General features: G+C 36.6%; 1 protein-coding gene across 1 annotated transcript; it reads right to left on the reverse strand.

Annotated features, from left to right (window-relative positions):
* Window positions 1–662: 662 nt before the first annotated feature.
* On the reverse strand, window positions 663–20,194 carry LOC133527840 (transmembrane protein 214). The gene is made up of 10 exons (XM_061865031.1): window positions 19,980–20,194; window positions 19,757–19,896; window positions 18,461–18,743; window positions 16,459–16,647; window positions 14,345–14,556; window positions 13,910–14,135; window positions 13,299–13,441; window positions 9,872–9,995; window positions 4,058–4,454; window positions 663–3,680 (listed from the first exon to the last, which is right to left on the reverse strand). The coding sequence occupies exons 1-10, from the start codon at window positions 20,098–20,100 to the stop codon at window positions 3,554–3,556; spliced, it is 1,962 nt and encodes a 653-aa protein (XP_061721015.1). The 5' UTR covers window positions 20,101–20,194; the 3' UTR covers window positions 663–3,553.
* Between the last annotated feature and the right edge of the window lie 21 nt (window positions 20,195–20,215).

Below are 20,215 nucleotides of genomic sequence, written 5' to 3' on the forward strand. Positions count from 1 at the left end.
AGAGTCAGAATGGCGTTGGCGGGTGTACCTAAATAAAAATAAATGAAAACCATACCATATTTTTATACTATTTAGTACCTCCTTTAAAAAAAATTTTACCTCACGGTACTTAAAGTTATCACCAAAATAGTATGTTTAAACTGTTAACTTCAAATAACTCTTGTACCTTAGCGTTTTTCTTAAAAATTTGTATAACATAACTTGAAAAATTATAACGCCTGCAAAATTGTAATAGCAAGCAAAATATAAAATTAGTAAAACTTGGGAACCACAAATAAATATTATAATTAAATATGAAGGTACAAAAATTTGGCTTTTATAGAATTTATCAATAACCACGGGAACATAGCGTAATAAAGTACACCCGCCATTCTGACTGTCAGGATGGTGGGTGTACTGTTTTTTGATGATAACTTTATGTACCGTGAGGTACAATTTTTTTTAACGGAGGTACTAAATAGTACAAATTAGGTACAAAAATATGGTATGCTTTTCATTTATTTTTATTTAGGTACACCCGCCATTCTGACTCACAACCTTCCGTCCTTGCACGAGAAAATTCTGTCGGACACTACACGAGAGTAAGAATACATATATTGGGCTGTTTCCTCCAAATTGAAAAGTTCAACAAGCGATAAAGGATGTTAAAAAAAACATGCACAAAAAATCACTAACAATATTTTATTGTGACTCCTTAAAGTAATTTCATACAGCACAACATTTATACTAACTCGTAACGGCTATGGCCAAACTAAAATTTCCAAAAACAAGTTGAGATTGTCAGCGGATGTCATTCCAGATCTAGAGCAGAGCCCAACTGGGGAAGTACCTCCACCTTACAGAAAACCGCAGCCAAATAACACTAGACCCTACTCATAGTGTTGTGTTCCTGTCGGTGAGTAAGGTTGCCAGAGCTCAACGAGGGTGGGAGGGGGTTAGGGTCGGCAACGCGCACGTAACTCCTCTGGAGTTGGAGGCGTACATAGGCTACGGATACTGCTTACCATCAGGCGGGCCGTATGCTTGTTTGCCACCGACGTAGTATAAAAAAAAAAAAGATTAAAGGCTAGTCCAGACGGGACAATTTTTCTCATCTGATTAAATCGTTTGATGTGGTAGGGCCGTAAAACTGAAATTGACTGCCGATTTCACTTGATAAGATTGTATGATTATGACCGGCCATGGGTGTTTATATATTATCAAAGTAGGTTGGCGTTTTAAAGAGTAATAATTGAAAATAGATTACTTTCGTTTACGTATAAAATTTTTAATTAAGGCCATTTTACTAAAAGGGTAACAATTTCTAATTTTATTCAGCGTCTGTAACACCACCAACCCTCCTGTTTTCAAAGAACATTCAATATATCTCAACCTAAATAACAAGTACTGATCTACAGCAAAATTATATTTTACAGAGAATATAAATAAAAATATTTTTTTGTGTAAACGGCACATTCATTACATATTACATCCACAGTTTTGAGACACATATAAATGTTCCCCTAGTATATATGTTCAACACACGATTAACACAAATAAATATACCTACTATAAAAATTAGCACTAGCGAACTGTCATAAATTTAGAAATCTTGCATAGACCGCCAATTTGGTACATGTTTAACCCGTGGAGCGCCTTAGTTACACACGTGTGATACTAACTCAATTTGGGTCGTAAGCGCCAATTATAATAATTATTGTTTTTAGGGTTCCGTAGCCAAATGGCAAAAAACGGAACCCTTATAGATTCGTCATGTCCGTCTGTCTGTCCGATTATTTAAGTTAGCTATTTATAAGTTGTCTTTAAGTGAAATTTCTGCAATTTCATAGACAATAAAGATTCTTTAAACCGAATTACATCCACACTTCCCGATTTCAGGCCTGATAATCGTTTTCCGTTTCACGGAAAATCAGCACATCGTTTACAATGTTTGAAATGTAAAAAATACTTTGTCTCTAATTGCCAAAAATGTACAATGTTTGATATTTTTGCATCTGAACCATTTTTTTTACATTTCAAATATTGTAAACCATGTGCTGATATTTGGTGAAACGGAAAAATGTTCTTTTTCGGGCCCGAAATCAGGTCCTGATAAAGTGTGGACGTAATTGGCAGTGCCAATTTGGCACGTATCCGACGTGTTACCACAGATCAATATGGGTCAAATTGCTTTGCATCGATTTGTTTGATGGTCGTTCGACGGGTTAATTATTTAATGCAGTATAACATAAATATTATATTCGAAAAATTACTTTAGCTCTTCGATGTTTAGTAGGGCGTGTTCGGGTAATTCCGAAACGGAAAAACACTAAGTAGTGGATACTTCGGAAATGGGACACTTATTACAATGAAATATGATTTTCGGGATTACCCAATTTCCGAAATTACCCGAATACACTTTACATATACTACTACTTTTACTATATTGATGTATGGTAAACTAAATACATTACTCAAAATTCAATACGGGCGTGTTCACACTAGGTCGTCTATCAACACAACTTTGACGGTTCACCTAGTGTGAACTAGTCCTAAAGATAAATTTACCTTTCAAGATTTTACCAACATAAATATACCTACTAATATACATAATAATTCAAGTTTTTCGAGCTCATAGGGTCAATAATTAATCGGCAAATCTTAGTGAAAGATTTGAAAAAGTATGCAATACTATGCGAATTCAATGATTAGTTAAAACTCAGTTCAGTCATTAAAATCAACGACTGGTGTTAAAATTGGACAAATAATTTAAAAAATGCATTGGGAATGTTTAATTTCATCAAAAATACTAGCAAATGCATACAACTATGATTTAAATTTCATGGGCGCGGTTCAAAGATATGATTTTTGAATAATAACATCTAAATGAAATGGTGTTTTGTTCGATTCAAACGTGTTTCGAAAACTATTGTACTCGATTTGAAATGTTACCATGTCTGATTTGTAAAGGGGTTTTTATAAACAAAATGTAAAAGTGGGGCTGAAGGGTTGCTCAATGTAAAAACTTAATTAATTTGTGCATGTGTCTCACTCCTAAAATTTTAGTAAATACAAAGAAGGAAAATTTAATTAATTTCGTTTTAAACCAAAATGTGTTTGCAAGACCCGCTGATAGTCATGTATAAGCTGTTTTTTTTAAACAATTCCAAATTTTTTTCTAAAATTAACTTTTAATTGGAATAAATGCATGAAAAGCTGTATAAAAGACAGCCATTAGAGACCATAGACACAGAACCAAATTGAATTGAAAACAAATTGATTACTACGTGCGACTTACCACCAGTGTGCGGGACAAGCATTTCTGTACTAAATATGCCTGTCCCGCACACTGGTGGAATCCCGCATTTACAGGAACTAAAATAGACAATGCACAGCGTATCGTGGGCCCAACATTTTCTTTTTGACAGATCTTGTCAATTATCAAATAACTAATTGCATTGGACACTGAAAACTATAAAGACCTTCAAACAATTGACAAAGATTCAGAAATGAACTTCAAACGAGCCCCTCCATCCGCACACGATGGTTTGGTGCGAGAGCAGCGCACTGGTCCTCAAGGTATGGCGGAGTACACGTCGACCTGCGTCCGGAGCCAGAGCCAGTAGGACGACACGCGCACGCGCGTCACGTTGAGGGCGCTCTGCGTCTTGTTCTGGAGCACTTCAGGGGCCCACTCGCCTCTGTTAACAGTCAAATGTGGTGTAAGTGGTGCGAGGAGATTTCCGCTGTGAAACAAAATTGCATCAGGACGAGGGTCAAATTCAAAAATCTGAATGTTGATCAAAATATTAGGTACATGTAAATTGTGAACATTACAGAGTTAGACCAAAGTATTCACTAAAACGCGTTTTTAGGGTTCCTGGTCCAATAATGGGTTAATCATGTAGTAAATTGATCTATCACTGTTGGTAAAAATCTCTTTTGAATCTATAGCCTACTTATCTAAAGTCAATAAACTTGGAAACAGTTTTTGCTGTGAATGTGAATCATAATAAGTTGCTCACTATTCATCAACAAAAATAAATTTACCAAGTTACAATAACAATCAGGCACTTACACAAAAACTTTGGTCTTCAAATACTCCGAAGTAAACTGGTAGTACTCAACCGAATACTTCTTCAACACTTCATACCCCGTTGTCGTGTATCCAACCACACTATCCACCAATCCGGGTACATAGTGTTCAATAGTTGCTACAACCACTGGAGTTTTCTCAACGATGTAATCCTTTATGTTTCCGTAGAGGATGCCAGCTTTCTTCAGACCGACTGTGAAGGCGTCTCTTGACAGTTGTCCGTATGGTTTGGCTATATCGGCCGCTTGTGCGTAGTAGATGGGGGTGTTGGTTTCAAGCCAGAGGTAGCCTCTAGCGGAGGCAGAGAGGGATTTCTGCCATGCTCGCTGACTCTGCTCGAGGACGCCTAGGTCGTTGAGTAGTCGGCCCGTTGCGCTCTCTGAAAGGATAGAGGTAAAGTATAAAAGCATGGGTTATGTAAAGCATTGAGATCTAGCCCTAGATCGCGCGGCCGCGGTAGGCCTGAGAAGCGCTGGCTTGACGTCGTGATAGAGGACATGGAAGAAAAAAATCTCAAACCTGAGAATGCCGAAGACCGGGCAAAGAGGAGAAGATTAAGTAGGAAAGCGGACCCTGGCGTTGGGCCGGGAAAACGCTAGGTTGAAAGTCATCGCCAGCCGACGGACTAGACGGTGGCAAGACTGGGAAGTTGATATTGCCGAAGACCAAGCGGCAAGCATTGTATGTAATATTAATTTATCTCTTAGCGTCCCTTGCATGTGCCTAAACGTGAACGGATACCCAGGTGAAAAATTAAGTTAATATAAGACACAAACTACAATTTACTTTATTTGCGATACAATTTAATATTTTGACAGCATGTTATATTTCGAAGAACTTCGCAGAGCGTTTTCTTATATTTCACGTATGAAAAGAAATCATAGGAACTCAAACATCGAAATTCGAAAAATGTCTATCTGTCACTCATACGCAAGAGCGATAAAGACGGTCAAATACTTTCATCAAATTTTGATTTTAGCTATACCCGTCTATATACGTCTATGACTTGGGTTAGTAATCAAGGAGACTCAGATTGACATTGATATTTTATTGATTACATGTAATTGTTTGCAATGTGTCGTTCTCATGCAAAAGCGGTTATTAGTGGTATAAAAAATGCAATAAAAAGTCACATATGCTATACTTGATACAAAACTTTATTTATTATGACGATTTTATTGCAATTTTAGAGTAGGCAACGAAAACGGGTATTTTTATATGGAACTTTCCATAAGAAGGGACCCGTTTTTCTCGCCCTTGAGTGTAGATTAAGGTCAATGTGGAAAAGACCGGCATTTAACATTTATTGCTAGAGAAAACCGACTTAGGGCAAGCAAAAACTCTCGTATTTGTATAGGTATATACGTCACTCTTTCATAGTCAGAAACATTGACATATATATCTAACGACGGGCCTTACGGACCATATGAATGGGGCCAGTACAGCGGTGTCACGCACACGAATTCGAGCCAATCGTGCAGTCTAAGGCCGCAATGCGATTGGTTGATGAGTCGCACCACGCGAGCGATTGGTGGCAACTAGTTCTGTTAGACTGCACGATTGGCTCGAATTCGAGAGTGACACCACTGAACTAGCGCCATTCTTAGTGCCCGTAAGGCCAGTCCTTAGATATATATGTCAATGGGCAGAAAGGAATAGCTTCACCCCTGCTCTACCGACCTTCTGTAAAGAGTATAATTATGTACATACTGTACAAACGCAAGAGTTAAAAGCGACGAAAGAGCTTGTAGATCTTCTCCACATTGGTCTTAATATAAATGCATAAATGATCGGTCAATAAAACGTTTTGGCCAATCATGTGCGCGTAAGATAAAACGTTCGAACCTCTGACCCAGACTAATTAGAAAGTATATATGTATCTTTGGCATTCATAGTTCACACTATTTTAATGGCACAACAGGTATGATAAGAAACAGATAAAAGGGCATTGGGTTCATTCCAGATATAATCAGGTAAATTCCATTCAAAACAAAGTCCGTTATCAATTATAACATGCAAACGTGACAAATCGAGATTAAACATAACACGTACGTGGCTCTTTATAGCTCGTGTCATCCACGTTGACGCGCAGATTTGTCAAATGTAACCTTTAATAACATGACAATATGAGTGCAGCACGTCTTCGTGAAGGGCACGATTAATAAGTTTATAAAGTCCACAAAGAAAGAGGTGCAAGTCAGGTGTTTTAAACTCAAAATATTTTTTTCTCAGGATTGCTTAGTTAACTTTTTAAAAATGAACTAGTTCATTTTCATCTAGGTTACTTTTAATTCCTTTAATCAAAGAAAAATTAAATAAGAGGATTTTCTAAGATCAAGAACCCCATAGTAAAGCATCTGTATGGCGAATTTTATCTCAGAAATCGGACAGATAGATTTACTGTAAGTACGTATTTTAAATTTTCTATGGTACATTTTAGTGATGGGTAGGACATCAATTTAAAATGAGTTTGTATGAGTACCTCATTCTCTAAAATGAGGTGTTACAATGTCTTACTTCAAATGAGGAGAGGTACTAGCAGTTTTGCAGCATCGACTATTCCATCAACTCCAACGGCAGCAAACCATATTTAATGTAAATACATATTTAGGCATTGCTAAACTTCCTTTTAAATATTTAATTGGAGTGCAATTCTGGAGGTTTAAAACAGAACTTTAACAACAGAACACATACAGTTAAGAATCAAACTAAGGAGTTAAAGTACATACATCCTATTGCAACTTAATTTGATGCTTTTATGAAACTTGTTCTAATTTAGCAGTTTATTATTTTTATTGTTAGATTGTTCAGTATCAATCCTTGCTACTTGATATCATTTTAAGTTTAACATTCATATATTGAAATAAATACTAACCATAAACTACCAAACAAACAATTAACAAACTAAGGAGAACAAATCCAATATTTTTTGTACCATGATTATATAGAAATTACTAACTTACCACCTCATAATTTATCAGTAATAATATCATTGTAATATGATAACAAACGAAAGCCTCAATAACGTTCGCGCGGTAATGCCACCGGCGTGTAATATACACTTGATTTTTGTATGCAAAAGACACAAAGAAAGACCCACAGGTATATTTTATCGCGAAAACAATGTTAATATATTGTTATTTTGGCAGAATTATAAGAATGGTCACTGATCACTATTTATAAAACACAACTAAAGATTACGAACAACTTTTTCGAGTTTCTCATACTATAAATATGTCAAAATCATAAATGATCGAAATACTATACGAAGCACGTTAACAAAAAGTATTACAAATTCAAATCGTTAAAATGTACATGTTTATTTCACCTATACAAATTATATATTTTTTTTTATTAATAAACTAATGTAAAATATCATATTTTGTGTACGCCACTATATTATATTTCAATAATTTAAATAATATTTTGGTCTCTTGAACGATAACTGTTTCTTAAGCAAGCTTCGTAAATGCCCAGTGAGACTTGGTTAGCATTTCAATCGCTTATCAAGTAACCATTTCAATGTCCAGTCTAATTGATTCAGATTATACATGACACCAGCAATATGAGTCTTGAGGTCAGGTTATACTGGTATGCGCGTTAGTACAATAATAGCTAACAAATATGGAGGCCTACCGCGAACCACGAAGTTTTGCTTTGCTGTCGCACTTACGTATGAAATTACAAGTGCGACAGAGAGAAAAAACTTTCTTCGGTAGGTTCTTTGATGACTTAGATTTTTCGCTTTTGACAAGTAACTTAGCAATGCTAGGATCAGAATGGCGTAATATGTATGTAAGCTTGCGGACGCTTACGCTTGTTTTCTTTCGTGTTTCATTTTTAACGTATTTTCGATGAGGTGTTATTGAAGCACGGCGCGTGTCTGTCTCACTCCCTCTTTCGGTAAATCTAATTCATTGTTTCATTTTGAAAGGATTTTTGAGGGGATGTCACAGTGAGGCGAGTGAATGTACAAACACAACGCATTTCTCGGTGGACCTTTTGTCCTTGCAATAAGGTTTGTAGTTGGGCAGTTGATAGTGTGAGCGATGAAGTATGATGACGTCAATGACTCATTTCTTCATTTGAATGTCGGCGAGCACCGAGCGCCTCGCGACTCTCTTGCGAGTTGTGAGGAACGCGAGTGAGTTTGAAAGGTTTGAAAGGCTGAGAGTTTTTTTTTAAATTTGAAGTGTTTGAATGGTTTGAGTGGTAAGAGCTGTGTGTGATGCGCGCGAGTAAATGAGTAAAATTAATTGAGGAGTGATGTATGACATTTATGCGGTGTGAAGTTCTGCGACAATTTAACAAAATGAGTGGTACAAATGAGGTGCCTCACGAGTGAGCAACTCAAATAATAGAAGTAGTTCAAAATTTCAAATATCTGGGTTTAACTATAGATAGTCACATGAATTGGAAAATACATATAAACATAGTGTGCAATAGGCTAAGGTCCATATTATGTAAAATAATTAGCTTAAAAAATATTGTAAATAAAAAAATATTACGTATGTTATATCATTCACTGGCTGACGCTGTAATTGGATATGGATTGATAGCCTACGGACGTACTTTTAAAACCTATTTAAACCATGTGCTTAATTTACAACTGAGACTGTTAAAAAATATTACAAACGAAAATACCATAAAAACCTGTAAGAATGATAACGTAGCCTTATTCAAAACATTAAGCGTCTTACCAGTGCATGACAAGGTTAGATATTTATTAGCAACTGATCAGTTTAATTGTTCTGAGTTTAAAACGCCGCGAGTGTACACACGACCGCAAAGAGGGTTAGACCGCCGTAGGTACGCGGAGCCCACCGCCAACAACTACTATGGTGAACGAACGCGCAGCTATCTCACACCGCGAATTTTTAACAAAATTTCCTTTGAAGACGAGTGTAGCAGCAAAAACGTGTTTAAAACGAAACTGAAAAAGTTGCTACTAAATACCTCAACTCAAAACGTGCCTCAACTTAAAAATAAATAAATAAAATATATAAAAAGATCCCAAGCTTGGGCAACTAGTTTTTTCAGATAAGAAAAACAATACACACCTACATACATACATATAATACTTAGAATAAGTCATATTCATAAATACTTAGATAAATAAATAGTACATAAGATAAGATCGGGTACACAAAAACTGTAAGTGAGTGCAACATTCGCCGATAAACGTTATGTTTGGCGAAATATTATGTAAATATATATTGTACCAACTTTTTTTGGATAAATAAATTAAAAAAAAAAAAACACTAGTACATTTACCCTTCAGGGTAGAGTTGGACGGTGTTGACCCATTCGACAATCCTTGAAGGAAGTTGGTCCATGGACTGCCTGTTCCTTTATACTTTTTTTTTTTAAATAGCCTATTTATAATCTGGCAAACCAACTTACTCAGTAGAAGAAGGCGCAAAATTCTATCCAATCCAAGTGGGAAGGTTTAGCAGCACAGCGTCCTGAGTGGCGCAGGCTGGTGCACGACAAAGCATGCGATTTCGAGGAGCAACGTAAATTTGATCTCGACGAGCTGAAAACACGCCAGCCTGCTGCCATGTACTACGACTAAGTGGCTGACATGATGCTCTCAATGTGCGCGATGCTTCACCTCGAAGATCGGCTACATCAGCCATCTTCAGGCCATGAGTGAAGCTAACTAGGAGTCAAAGTGGTCTCCATGGTCGAAATCAGCTGGTAGGATCACCATCATCACAATTACAGAGAAAAAATGTCCATTAGTGTTTATTTATTTAACCTTAATCCCACACAACGTGGAGTGTTTGTACTTACTCGGGAAGTTTCCATTAACGGTTGATACATCATAGGCGATCAGTCCAGCGATGCCCAGCAGTAAGATGAAGCTCGCCCACAGCCAAGGGAATCTTCTAGTGCTCGTCATTCTGTCTAGAATATCCTGTAAAATACATAAAGAGTAACATTTAGACTTAATTTTAAACAAAGTTTATTTTATACTTAAGTCCTTACAATTCACCTTAACTATGAAGAAAATGCCATATATTAATAAATCTAGGTCTTTCATCAGTGCCAATAATAATTAGGTAAATAATCTTCAAAGCTAAAGTGGATAGGATTATTTGTCTAATCTGGTTAAAGGTCACCAAACATAAGTTATGAGCGAAATTTATTAAGTTAAAAATGGCAAGACTAGTAGAATAAATAAAACCAGCCAAGAGCATGTCGGGCCATGCTCAGAGTAGGATTCCGTAGTTACTCTTCCGTCAAAATAAGCTAAACTGGAGCTTAAAGTATGGTAGATTGTTAACCAAGGGATGAACTGTGTGTGTACGTCTTTTTACTATGAAGGAGAAACTTTTTGCGATAACTCAAAAACACCTAAACTGATCATATCCGCTATAGTTTTCATTTAATGTCTTTCTTAAGCTCTACTTTCAAGATTTTTTTCATATTTTTTGGACCTATGGTTCAAAAGTTAGAGGGGGGGGGACACATTTTATTTTTCTTTCGGAGCAATTATCTCCGAATATATTCACTTTATCAAGAAATGTTTGTTGAAGACCCCTATTAGTTTTGAAAGACCTTTCCAACGATATCCCACACTGTAGGGTTGAAGCAAAAAAAAATGTTCACCCCCACTTTACGTGTAGGGGAGGTACCCCAAAAAAAATTAAATTTTTAGATTTTATTGTACGACTTTGTCGGCTTTATTGATTTATATATCCATGCCAAATTTCAGCTTTCTAGCACTAACGACCACGGAGCAAAGCCTCGGACAGACAGACAGACAGACAGACAGACGGACATGGCGAAACTATAAGGGTTCCTAGTTGACTACGGAACCCTAAAAGCATCCAATCAAGAGCTGTTATCAACTTTCTAATGGAATGTCTCTTTACTTTCAATTTAGTTCTAACAATGAAGTCCCATTATAGAGTACTATAAAACTTAATACTGCCTATTCAAACTAAAAAGACGGGTCTTTCGGCGTTTTTTTCAATACCATGTTGGTGGTAAACAAGTATACGGCCTGCCTGATTGTAAGGAGTAATAAGTCTGCGTTGGGAACCCTTTAAAAACCTATACAGACTCTTTTAGAAGAAACCCATACAGTAGCCCCTGGATAAAACCTAAACAGGGAGCTCATTCCACAGCCGCAACGTCCGCGAGAGAATATTACTCATAATCTGCGCAGTGCATGACCATTTAGTAGAGTTTAGCCGCTTTTTAGTTTAAGAATGGCAGAATATTACATGTTACTATTCTAAGTGCACAACACAAAATACTTAAAAAGTTTATAATTATTCTTGTTTTGTGTTAACACTTATTGTAAAAAAACTGTTTGCTAAATAGTATTTTTAGCATTTTTATAAGCGTAAAACAACATAAAAACCATTAAAGTATAAATAGATGTCTATTTGCATCATAAGAACAACAGTTGATGCAATTAGAATCACTACATAAATAAACGATAAATACCGCATTTTACCTTGAACGCTAGCTATGCTGCACAATGTATAAGAAAACAGGAAAATATCTAGTTTCATGCGAGAATAATTCTATTAATAAGCGTTTTCACACCTCCTTGATTACAAATAGAGCAAACTGTTGTTTCATAAGATGACTGCCAAATATGAGACGGACTTGTGAGCTAAGACTAAGCTTCTTATGTTCAAAATGTATACATATACTGCTTCTCTCTTAGGGCTCAAGCAGGGACCAAACTTATTTACCTGAGGGCCATATTGTACCTCAGAAACTCACTCGGGCCACCATCGGATTTTTTGTTGCTGCTGTTAGGAACAGGACCCATTTAGTGATCTTCCGCAAGCTGGACCATGGGTGTCCACGGGCCAGATTGGAATACCTCGCGGGCCAGGGTTTGGAAACCACTGGCCTAAAGGATAACTATTAGAGAATACCATTTGACATTAAGTTTGCCTTTTGGATCTGTATATTTTTTTACTGCGCAATAAAGTTATAGCCTGAATAATGTACTTTTTATTAAACACTTTGTTAAACTTATCACCTTGAATATTACCACTACAATTCCATGAATTTAACTGATTACATATTGTAATTATTAAAATTGGTGCAAAAAATTACACTTTCAATGAAATATTCTTTGTTAGAAGGTTAATCATGATGTTAGGTGAAAGAATTTAAGGTTGATTTTTTCTTTGAGTGATAGTTTGCGGGAAACAAGGAACACTATACCTAGTCCAAAAAACAGCCAACATTAATTGTATGACTTTTGGTTATACTTATCATTCAATGTAAACAAACGCAAGTGTTGGCAATGTAGACAATACTATAAATGTAAGGACAGTGTAAATGATTATTTAAACACCTAAACAAACTTCACCCTAACTAATGAGATTAATCGATTCAATAATTACTTTAATAATGACCTACCATCAAACGCAATATGAGCTTAAATTTAAAAAAATATCAGAGGTTGAATGTTGTCTTACGGAAATAATAGGAAAAAGATTTTGTGATAGGTACGTGGACCCCCGCCAAGTGCGTATACACCACATCAGCGGCCCAAAAACGACGCTTTTACAGTTATTCACGTTGGGTGTTAGCTACTCAAGTGGTTTTTCTAGTTCCGAGACGTTTACAAGACGATATTGCGTTTTCTAATTACCACCCAAAATTGTTTGCATTTTACAAATATACAAAAAAAAACAATCATTCACGAACATTTACTTTCAGATAGAAAAATATGGATTACCTATTCACAATGATGACTTTTTATAACACAAAAATCACGGCTTCACGCTAATTCATTAATTTTTTATAACAGAAAAAATGTCGACCCACCGTCAGAGATGATGACAGACACTAATTATGTGACCAGAGCAAAAAAGTATAATAATAAATATTTAATGTAGGCAACACTGAGGACAAAGGGCAATAGGGCTGCAGTAAAAATAATTTCGATAAAATACCGGTTTTTAAGGGTTTGTTCAATTTAAATAATTTTACCCGTGCCAACGATATGATATGACAACATTTATAAATATAGTCTGGCAAAGCCACTTGTCAGTCAGTAAGAACCAGGAAGACTATACTCACCCTTCCTTTGGGCACTAGTCTAGCATAAGACAAAGACAGTATGATTCTCTCAGTCTATGTTTGAAATGACACAGTCCTGGGCCAAACTATATTAAAAATTGTACCGAAGAGTTATTTTTGAGAAATTGCATAGTTTTAGTAATTAGAAATAAGAACTTACCTGGCAAATTTTATTGGTCTTTACAACGGTTTCATCTTTTTTCTTTCCTTTCAGAGTTTCAACACTAATCTCTTTATACTGAGTTACTGTCATTTTCAAGGATTTTTGCTTTAGCTTTGGACTGATTTCTGCCCAGTTAGAATCTGAAACAAAATGAACATGAAAGAAAAACGTTGTTTTAGGCTAAGCTTATGCTGAGACGCAGGCGATGCAGTTACACGCAGCGCAGGACAGAGCAGATTTTATTAAGTATGGAACGTCCTTGCGCCGCAGCGTACGTAGCTAAAGGACGTTACGGAAAGGAGAATATATCGCTTAAAATGTTTTGTATAACTTATCTGCCGATTTATTAAAAATATACCTTTATTCAAGTCCCAAACAATCGTTAGAAGACTATATTGACAATATTACAAACCAAAGGACTGAACAACAGTGGGCGCTTAGATCCTATACTTTCTACAGCGACTTGTTAGCACCTAGTTTTGGATAACTTCAACTAACATTGTCTTATACACGTCACGAAGCCTATAAAAACCGTTCCATTGTATTTTAAATCTTCATTTTGTAAGTTTTATTGCAAATTTTGATTTGCGATTAGAGAATAAACTTACCTATGTAATCTAGAAGAGTGGCAGACTGCTTAGGACAGCGATGGAACAGCTGCCTCCACGTCGCGTTACAAGAGTCGTCCCGCTGCAAACAGTTTACTAAACTTTCCACTAGTACTCGGTTGTAGGGGTCCAGGTTCGAACCGCTCAAGTACTGGTTGGGCAGTTTCTTTATTATCTGGTTAAAGGTCACTTGGAGTTTAGCGCCACTCTTATTGAAGTATATATCCTGAAACAAACGAAATGGGGATAATTGCACTACGCTTCATGCAGATGGCGCTGCAATCGTTAAAAAAAATCGTTACGCGCTATCCTAGGAAACAAACCACGGATTAGATTACACTATATTTGAATCTTCTAGAGTCCGTCTAAGCTAACTCTGCACTGACTCGAATTACATATTCATCAACAGTTACACAATTAATTTATTTAACTTACCTTATATTTACTTAATTGCTTCATAAGGTCACTTGACATATCCTTAGACAGGCCCTTCTTACTGTTCACCATATCGAACATCGCCAACAGTTGCTCCTGGCTCACTGTGGCGTCCATCTTGGCGTGCCGGTCCAGCAACTGGCTCAAATACCCTACCACGTACTTAGAATAATTCTTTAACTCTATTATTGGAAGGAATAGTTCTTGCCACGCTGCAACAAAAAGGAAAGCATTAATATTTTTAATGTTTTATACTTGGTAGAAAAAAAGAAGGGTATAAAAGTAGCACTCAAACGACGTTTATTTTTGCAGAAAAGTGCTGCTGCCTTTAAAATAAAGTTAAAGGTGCCAAAAATAGAGTAGTTTACACTACTGTACATAATTCTAAAATTTATATTCTGTCCCTGGCTATACTCATTAAATGTATGATTCACTGGTTTCTATTCCAAAATTAATCCGGTCTAATGTCGACCACACTCTCGCATTTGTACACAGCGGTGTGCTGGCACCATCCTTGGTGCCCCTAAAGGGGCCCACTGATTAACAGTCCGCCGGACGGTATATCGGCCTGTCGGTTGTTCGGAACTGTGAACTTTTTGTTCTAACTGACAGGCCGATACAGTCAGTCGGAGAGTAAGAGCTATTTTCCACTGACCGTCAGTCAGTGACTGACGTCCAGATTTTCGCGGGTACAATTTTCTGCACCTGCAGGATCCCGGTTTAGTAGTATACGTGCTAATATAGTAACGTTCACGAGAGCATTCTGTTTGCGGGATACTGCGCGCATACTACAGGGAACTGAATCCTGCAGAAAACCGTACCCGGAAAAAACTGGATGCTCTACCTCAAAGTTTTGGCACGAGTTATCCTGTTTCCATCAATGCCAAAAAACGCACGTAATAATATTTTTTTAAATTCACTTAAGCCACGCGGACGGTACCATTTCACAGAAGCTACTGCATGTAGTATTAAGATAAATTCATGAGATGTTATCTCGGTTTGGCCCACCTTGAGAGGTGTCATATTGATAACGAGTGATAAAGTGCCGTAACCTGAGAACAATAGTCTAATCGTTGTCTAAGTACCCTCAACACAAGCCTTATTGAGCTTACTGTGGGACTTAGTCAATTTGTGTAATAATGTCCTATAATATGAAAAAATATTGTCAATGTATTGTCAAAAATAATGTGTGTAATAATGTCCTATAATATGAAATAGGCTTTAAAGAAGTTAGTATATTGTTATATAAAATTATAAATGAATCGGCATTATTAGGTATGGGTAGTTAATGGAAATGTAAATTGAATTTTTTATTTATATATATTGGCAGGTACTAAAGTGTTTAAGACTTATTTATATTATGAGGAAAACAAATCTACTGAGAAGTCGCCTTGCCCAAAGAAGGGACAGTCCAATAGGATGTCGGGTCTGGTAAGAATTCCGTCGACTTGCGCCTTTTTACACGGATGCCACACACAACTCAGACTACAGCTCTTTGTCTCACTATCCGTAAGTATTCTTATCGAACGAGCAAGCGAAGCGCAGTGAAGTCCTTACATTCAACTTAGAGCACACGGCTGGCTAGGGGCATGTCCCGGCATTTCTATCAGAGGATAGTTTGATGGACAATAACTTAAGTACATCTGTTCTAATTGAAATGAAATTGGGTAAACGCGTAGTTGAGGGCATTATATTTTAGTCATTAAATTATGAACAGGCTCGATCAAGGAGTTATGGAGCTAGAAGAGCCTACTACTAGGTCTTGCTATTTTGGTCATCCCATTTGCATGAAAGTGCTTGTTTTACACATTTATAATATTGTTATTTAATTTACGATTTTAAAATAATTAGCAAGATAAAAACGAGATATTATAAACATAATGTAAGTATTTGACAAGATTACAGCTTACCATCAGATACAGTTTATAGATAGGTTTCTTAAATCTATCAGTTAAGGGCTCCACAGACCTTGCAATAAATCGCACGCGGTTTTCGATCCTTTGCCGACTAAGGTGCATTAAATTGATCTATCTTTTTGGCGAACCGCGAGTTCTCAATTCGGGGCCAACTATTTAATGAACTGTTTAACTAACTTCATTTTTTCTAAATCTTACCTTTCAAACCAACTGAGAAGTCGCTGAACCCTCCCTGCCCGAACGCCCAAAGCAGGGACAGTCCAATGGGCGGTCGGTTCTGGTAGGAGTTCCGTAGACTTGCGCTTTTTTGTAGGGACGCCACACAGAACTCGGGGTATTCCAGCGCCAGCATTTGGAGAAGGAGGCGGTGCCCGTTTACTAGTTGCCCTAGGGGAAAGTAGGTTAATATTATATGAACTTAGCATTATATATATATTCAATTCAATAATTTTAATTCAGAAAATAAATTCCATACATAAATATGTATATATATATATATATATATTTTATACTACGTCGGTGGCAAACAAGCATACGGCCCGCCTGGTGCTAAGCAGTCTCCGTAGCCTATGGACGCCGACCCTAACACTCCGCACCCTCGTTGAGCTCTGGCAACCTTACTCACCGGCAGGAACACAACACTATGTGTAGGGTCTAGTTTTATTTAGCTGCAGTTTTCTGTAAGGTACTTCCCCAGTTGGGCTCTGCTCTGCATTACATTACAAACGCGAATTTTCTAAGGATTTGCAGGTACAGTCGCCATCAGATATATCGGAGCGGCCGACGTACTCAAAAATATCTGAACACGCACTCTAACGCCATGACAATAGAGTCGTGTTCAGATATTTGTGAGCACCTCGTCCGCTCCGCTATAACTGATGGCAACTGTGCAATTTCGTTTTCTGTGACTAATTGGTAAAAAATATGCATAGAAAAATGATCGCCTGCTATAAACACCAAAAAAAAGTTGCAACACAAAAAATAAAATGCGTCCGTACGGGACGGCCCCTGGAATGCTCCTTGTATACCTAAACATAAATAAAACATAACCATATCTGCGGCGGTATCATGGTCGCATTTTTATCACTTGTCATGTCATGCGTCACTTTCGCACTTACATACTTGTTAGGACGTGACAGTCATGATGACAGATGATAAAAAACCGACCATCTTAGCCCTAAAGCAGGTGGGTATAAATTGGATTGGATTGATATTGGATTTGTATTTCATTTGTTATTATCAAATAAATAAATGAAAGTAAGTAATTTAATTTAATCTTGTTCTCAACTATTTACCATCATCCTAGTTGTACGAATAGTGTGTAATTGTTTTAAATTGAAGGAATTACTGTTTTTGTGTATTAAATGAAACGAATCGACATTTCAAGCTACTTTATAAGCAATGTTTTTCAATTAGTGAAATAACGCGGTTTCTTATCAACAATATGCTTTTGCATATTTATTTGCACATACATGCATTGCATTGATACAGGTGTTCCATTTGAACATATAAGTAAAGTTTTTTATTTGAACATATGAAAGAACCTTAAAACATCTGCATCTGAATGCACTTAACACTATTTGTTAATTATGTAATAAATAAATAATTCAGCCTGTATACGTCCCACTGCTGGGCACAGGCCTCCTCTCATGCGCGAGAGGGCTCGGGCTATAGTCCCCACGCTAGCCTAATGCGGATCGGGGACTTCACATACACCTTTGAATTTCTTCGCAGATGTATGCAGGTTTCCTCACGATGTAAACAAATAAAATTATAATTTTTAAACATATTATTAAGCATGTTAACGTTATTTTATGACAAACTACATTTCTGCATAAAAAAAGCGATCAGCTAACTGCTGCTGTGGAGTGTACTTCTTTTTAAGGTTCCGCACCCAAAGGGTAAAAACGGGACCCTATTACTAAGACTCCACAGTCCGTCTGTCTGTCTGTCTGTCACAGTTGAAATTTTAACAGATGATATATTTCTGTTGCTGCTATAACAACAAATACTAAAAACAGAATAAAATAAATATTTAAGAAGGGCTCCTATAAACCAAACGTGATTTTTTTGCGTAGTACGGAACCCTTCGTGCGCGAGTCCGACTCGCACTCGGCCGGTTTGTTTTAATATGTGTGTTTTAGTATGTGGGTGTGTCAAAAACATGATGTCATCAAATGTAAATTTAAAAACGGCATACCTCTGCTCATATCATTAGCTAAAGCGGTGAGAGTAACATCAAAGAACAGCTGAGCATTAGCCTTCCCAGCATCAGTCAGCACTTTCTCCAATGAACTCTTTATTTCCAAAGGCAACACCGACAGAGGATACAAAGGGTCTTGGGCAGAAAACGTTGGGTCTTCAACTTCTATTTGAGTTTTGGAGTTGAGGAAATTGGCAACTTCTTTCAACCAGACAAGGGGTGCATTGCTGAACCGGATTTTGTTGGTTGTAATGATATTTGCTAGCTCAGTTGTGTCAATCTGAAAATAATATTGATATTAAACATATATTCTGGTATTAAGATAAGTTTTTCTCCTGCTTAAGTTGGTATAGATCGTGTCATTCACGCATGTTGCGTGCCTTGACCCATATTGTGATTTTATTAAAGGTTTGATTTGACCATGATTTGACAAATCTGCGCATCATTATGGCACAAACTATACATATGTTGAACAGTTATGCTCCTAAGTCTTAAAATTATTATGTGGCCTGTTTAATTACAATATGTATGATTACTTTTTTTACTATGATGGAAGACAATCAAATCTCTAGAAAACCATTTCTATAATTAGTCAAATTTTCAAATAATCTTATGTAAGTATTTCATATAACACATAACAATATGAGGTGTTTCATTTTTCCAATATGAAATTTAAAATATGTCTTATCTACACTGCAGTTATGCCAATCGACTTATTTGCAATTGCCTGCTGATAACATTCACAGGTAATGTCATGTGAAAACATTATAAGCAAAATTATGAGCCACCTCACACTAGCGTTTCCCGAGTGTCGCAATTGTCAACTCTAGGGCTGCTGCTTGACACAACTGTGCAGCGACACCTTTTTCCATGGGCTGACTAGACGCTACACTCAAAAGATGCCAATGTGGGGTAGCCCTAAGTCTTTTTTAATCTTCAAAAACACTTGACATACTTGATCTAGGAATAAGACATAATGGAGAACATTTTGTAACACCATTGCGTTACTTAACTGCTACTTAAGTAACAAGTACAATGCAACTTTAAAAAGTGAAAGGATTTCTTGAATAAGAGCCAAACAAAATGGTATTTGTAAAAAATAAATAAATATATCTAGAATATGGGCCAATACGTGGTTGATGTGTACAGACCTCGAAAAATATAAAATAATTAGTCAAATGAGATTATTATCATTAGAAGCTAATGATGTAACTTTGTCCCCACGACAATTATTGTTAAAAATAAATGTCCTATTTTTACAATTCAATATTATGAAATACGAGAAATACTTACAGCTTCAAATGCTCCTTCAATGGTTTTCGGCGGTTTCGGCTTGGGCGGTTCAGCTTTCTTCTTGTTTTTGTTGGCCTTCTTTCCGTTTGCCTTTGGGTCATCGATCTCCATACCGGCATAATACGATTTAGTCGGTGGCGCTGAAAAATAATTTACACACAAATTAATTATAATCTTGTTTTACTAACGTATACAATTTAAGTTATCTGGGTAATCAACTTACCAACGTCTTCAGGCTTCGGTCCATTACGAGTCGGCTTCTTTTCGTCCTCCTTTATTGTTTTTACTTTTCCATTTTGAGACTTCTTGTTCTTACCTACAACTTCCCATTGACCGCTAGACATTTTGGTGTATAAACGATTTTATTTATGTAAATTACAATTGTTGTAAATAAGGCAAACGCGACAAGGTACACGTCAAAATCAAAATATCCAAAAACGTCAAAAATGAAAGCTCGTC

The sequence above is a fragment of the Cydia pomonella genome, chromosome 18, assembly GCF_033807575.1.
Source record: "Cydia pomonella isolate Wapato2018A chromosome 18, ilCydPomo1, whole genome shotgun sequence".
Classification (NCBI taxonomy): Eukaryota; Metazoa; Arthropoda; class Insecta; order Lepidoptera; family Tortricidae; genus Cydia; species Cydia pomonella.

What these genes read in the sequence shown, in the direction of transcription:
- LOC133527840 (XM_061865031.1), bottom strand. Translation starts at nt 20,100, where the DNA reads ATGTCTAGCGGTCAATGGGAAGTTGTAGGTAAGAACAAGAAGTCTCAA. An exon ending in TTGAAGGAGCATTTGAAGCT is followed by an intron (nt 18,744 to 19,756) that starts GTAAGTATTTCT and finishes TATTATTTTCAG; the next exon opens with ATTGACACAACTGAGCTAGC. An exon ending in TTGAAGACCAAAGTTTTTGT is followed by an intron (nt 3,681 to 4,057) that starts GTAAGTGCCTGA and finishes GACTGTTAACAG; the next exon opens with AGGCGAGTGGGCCCCTGAAG.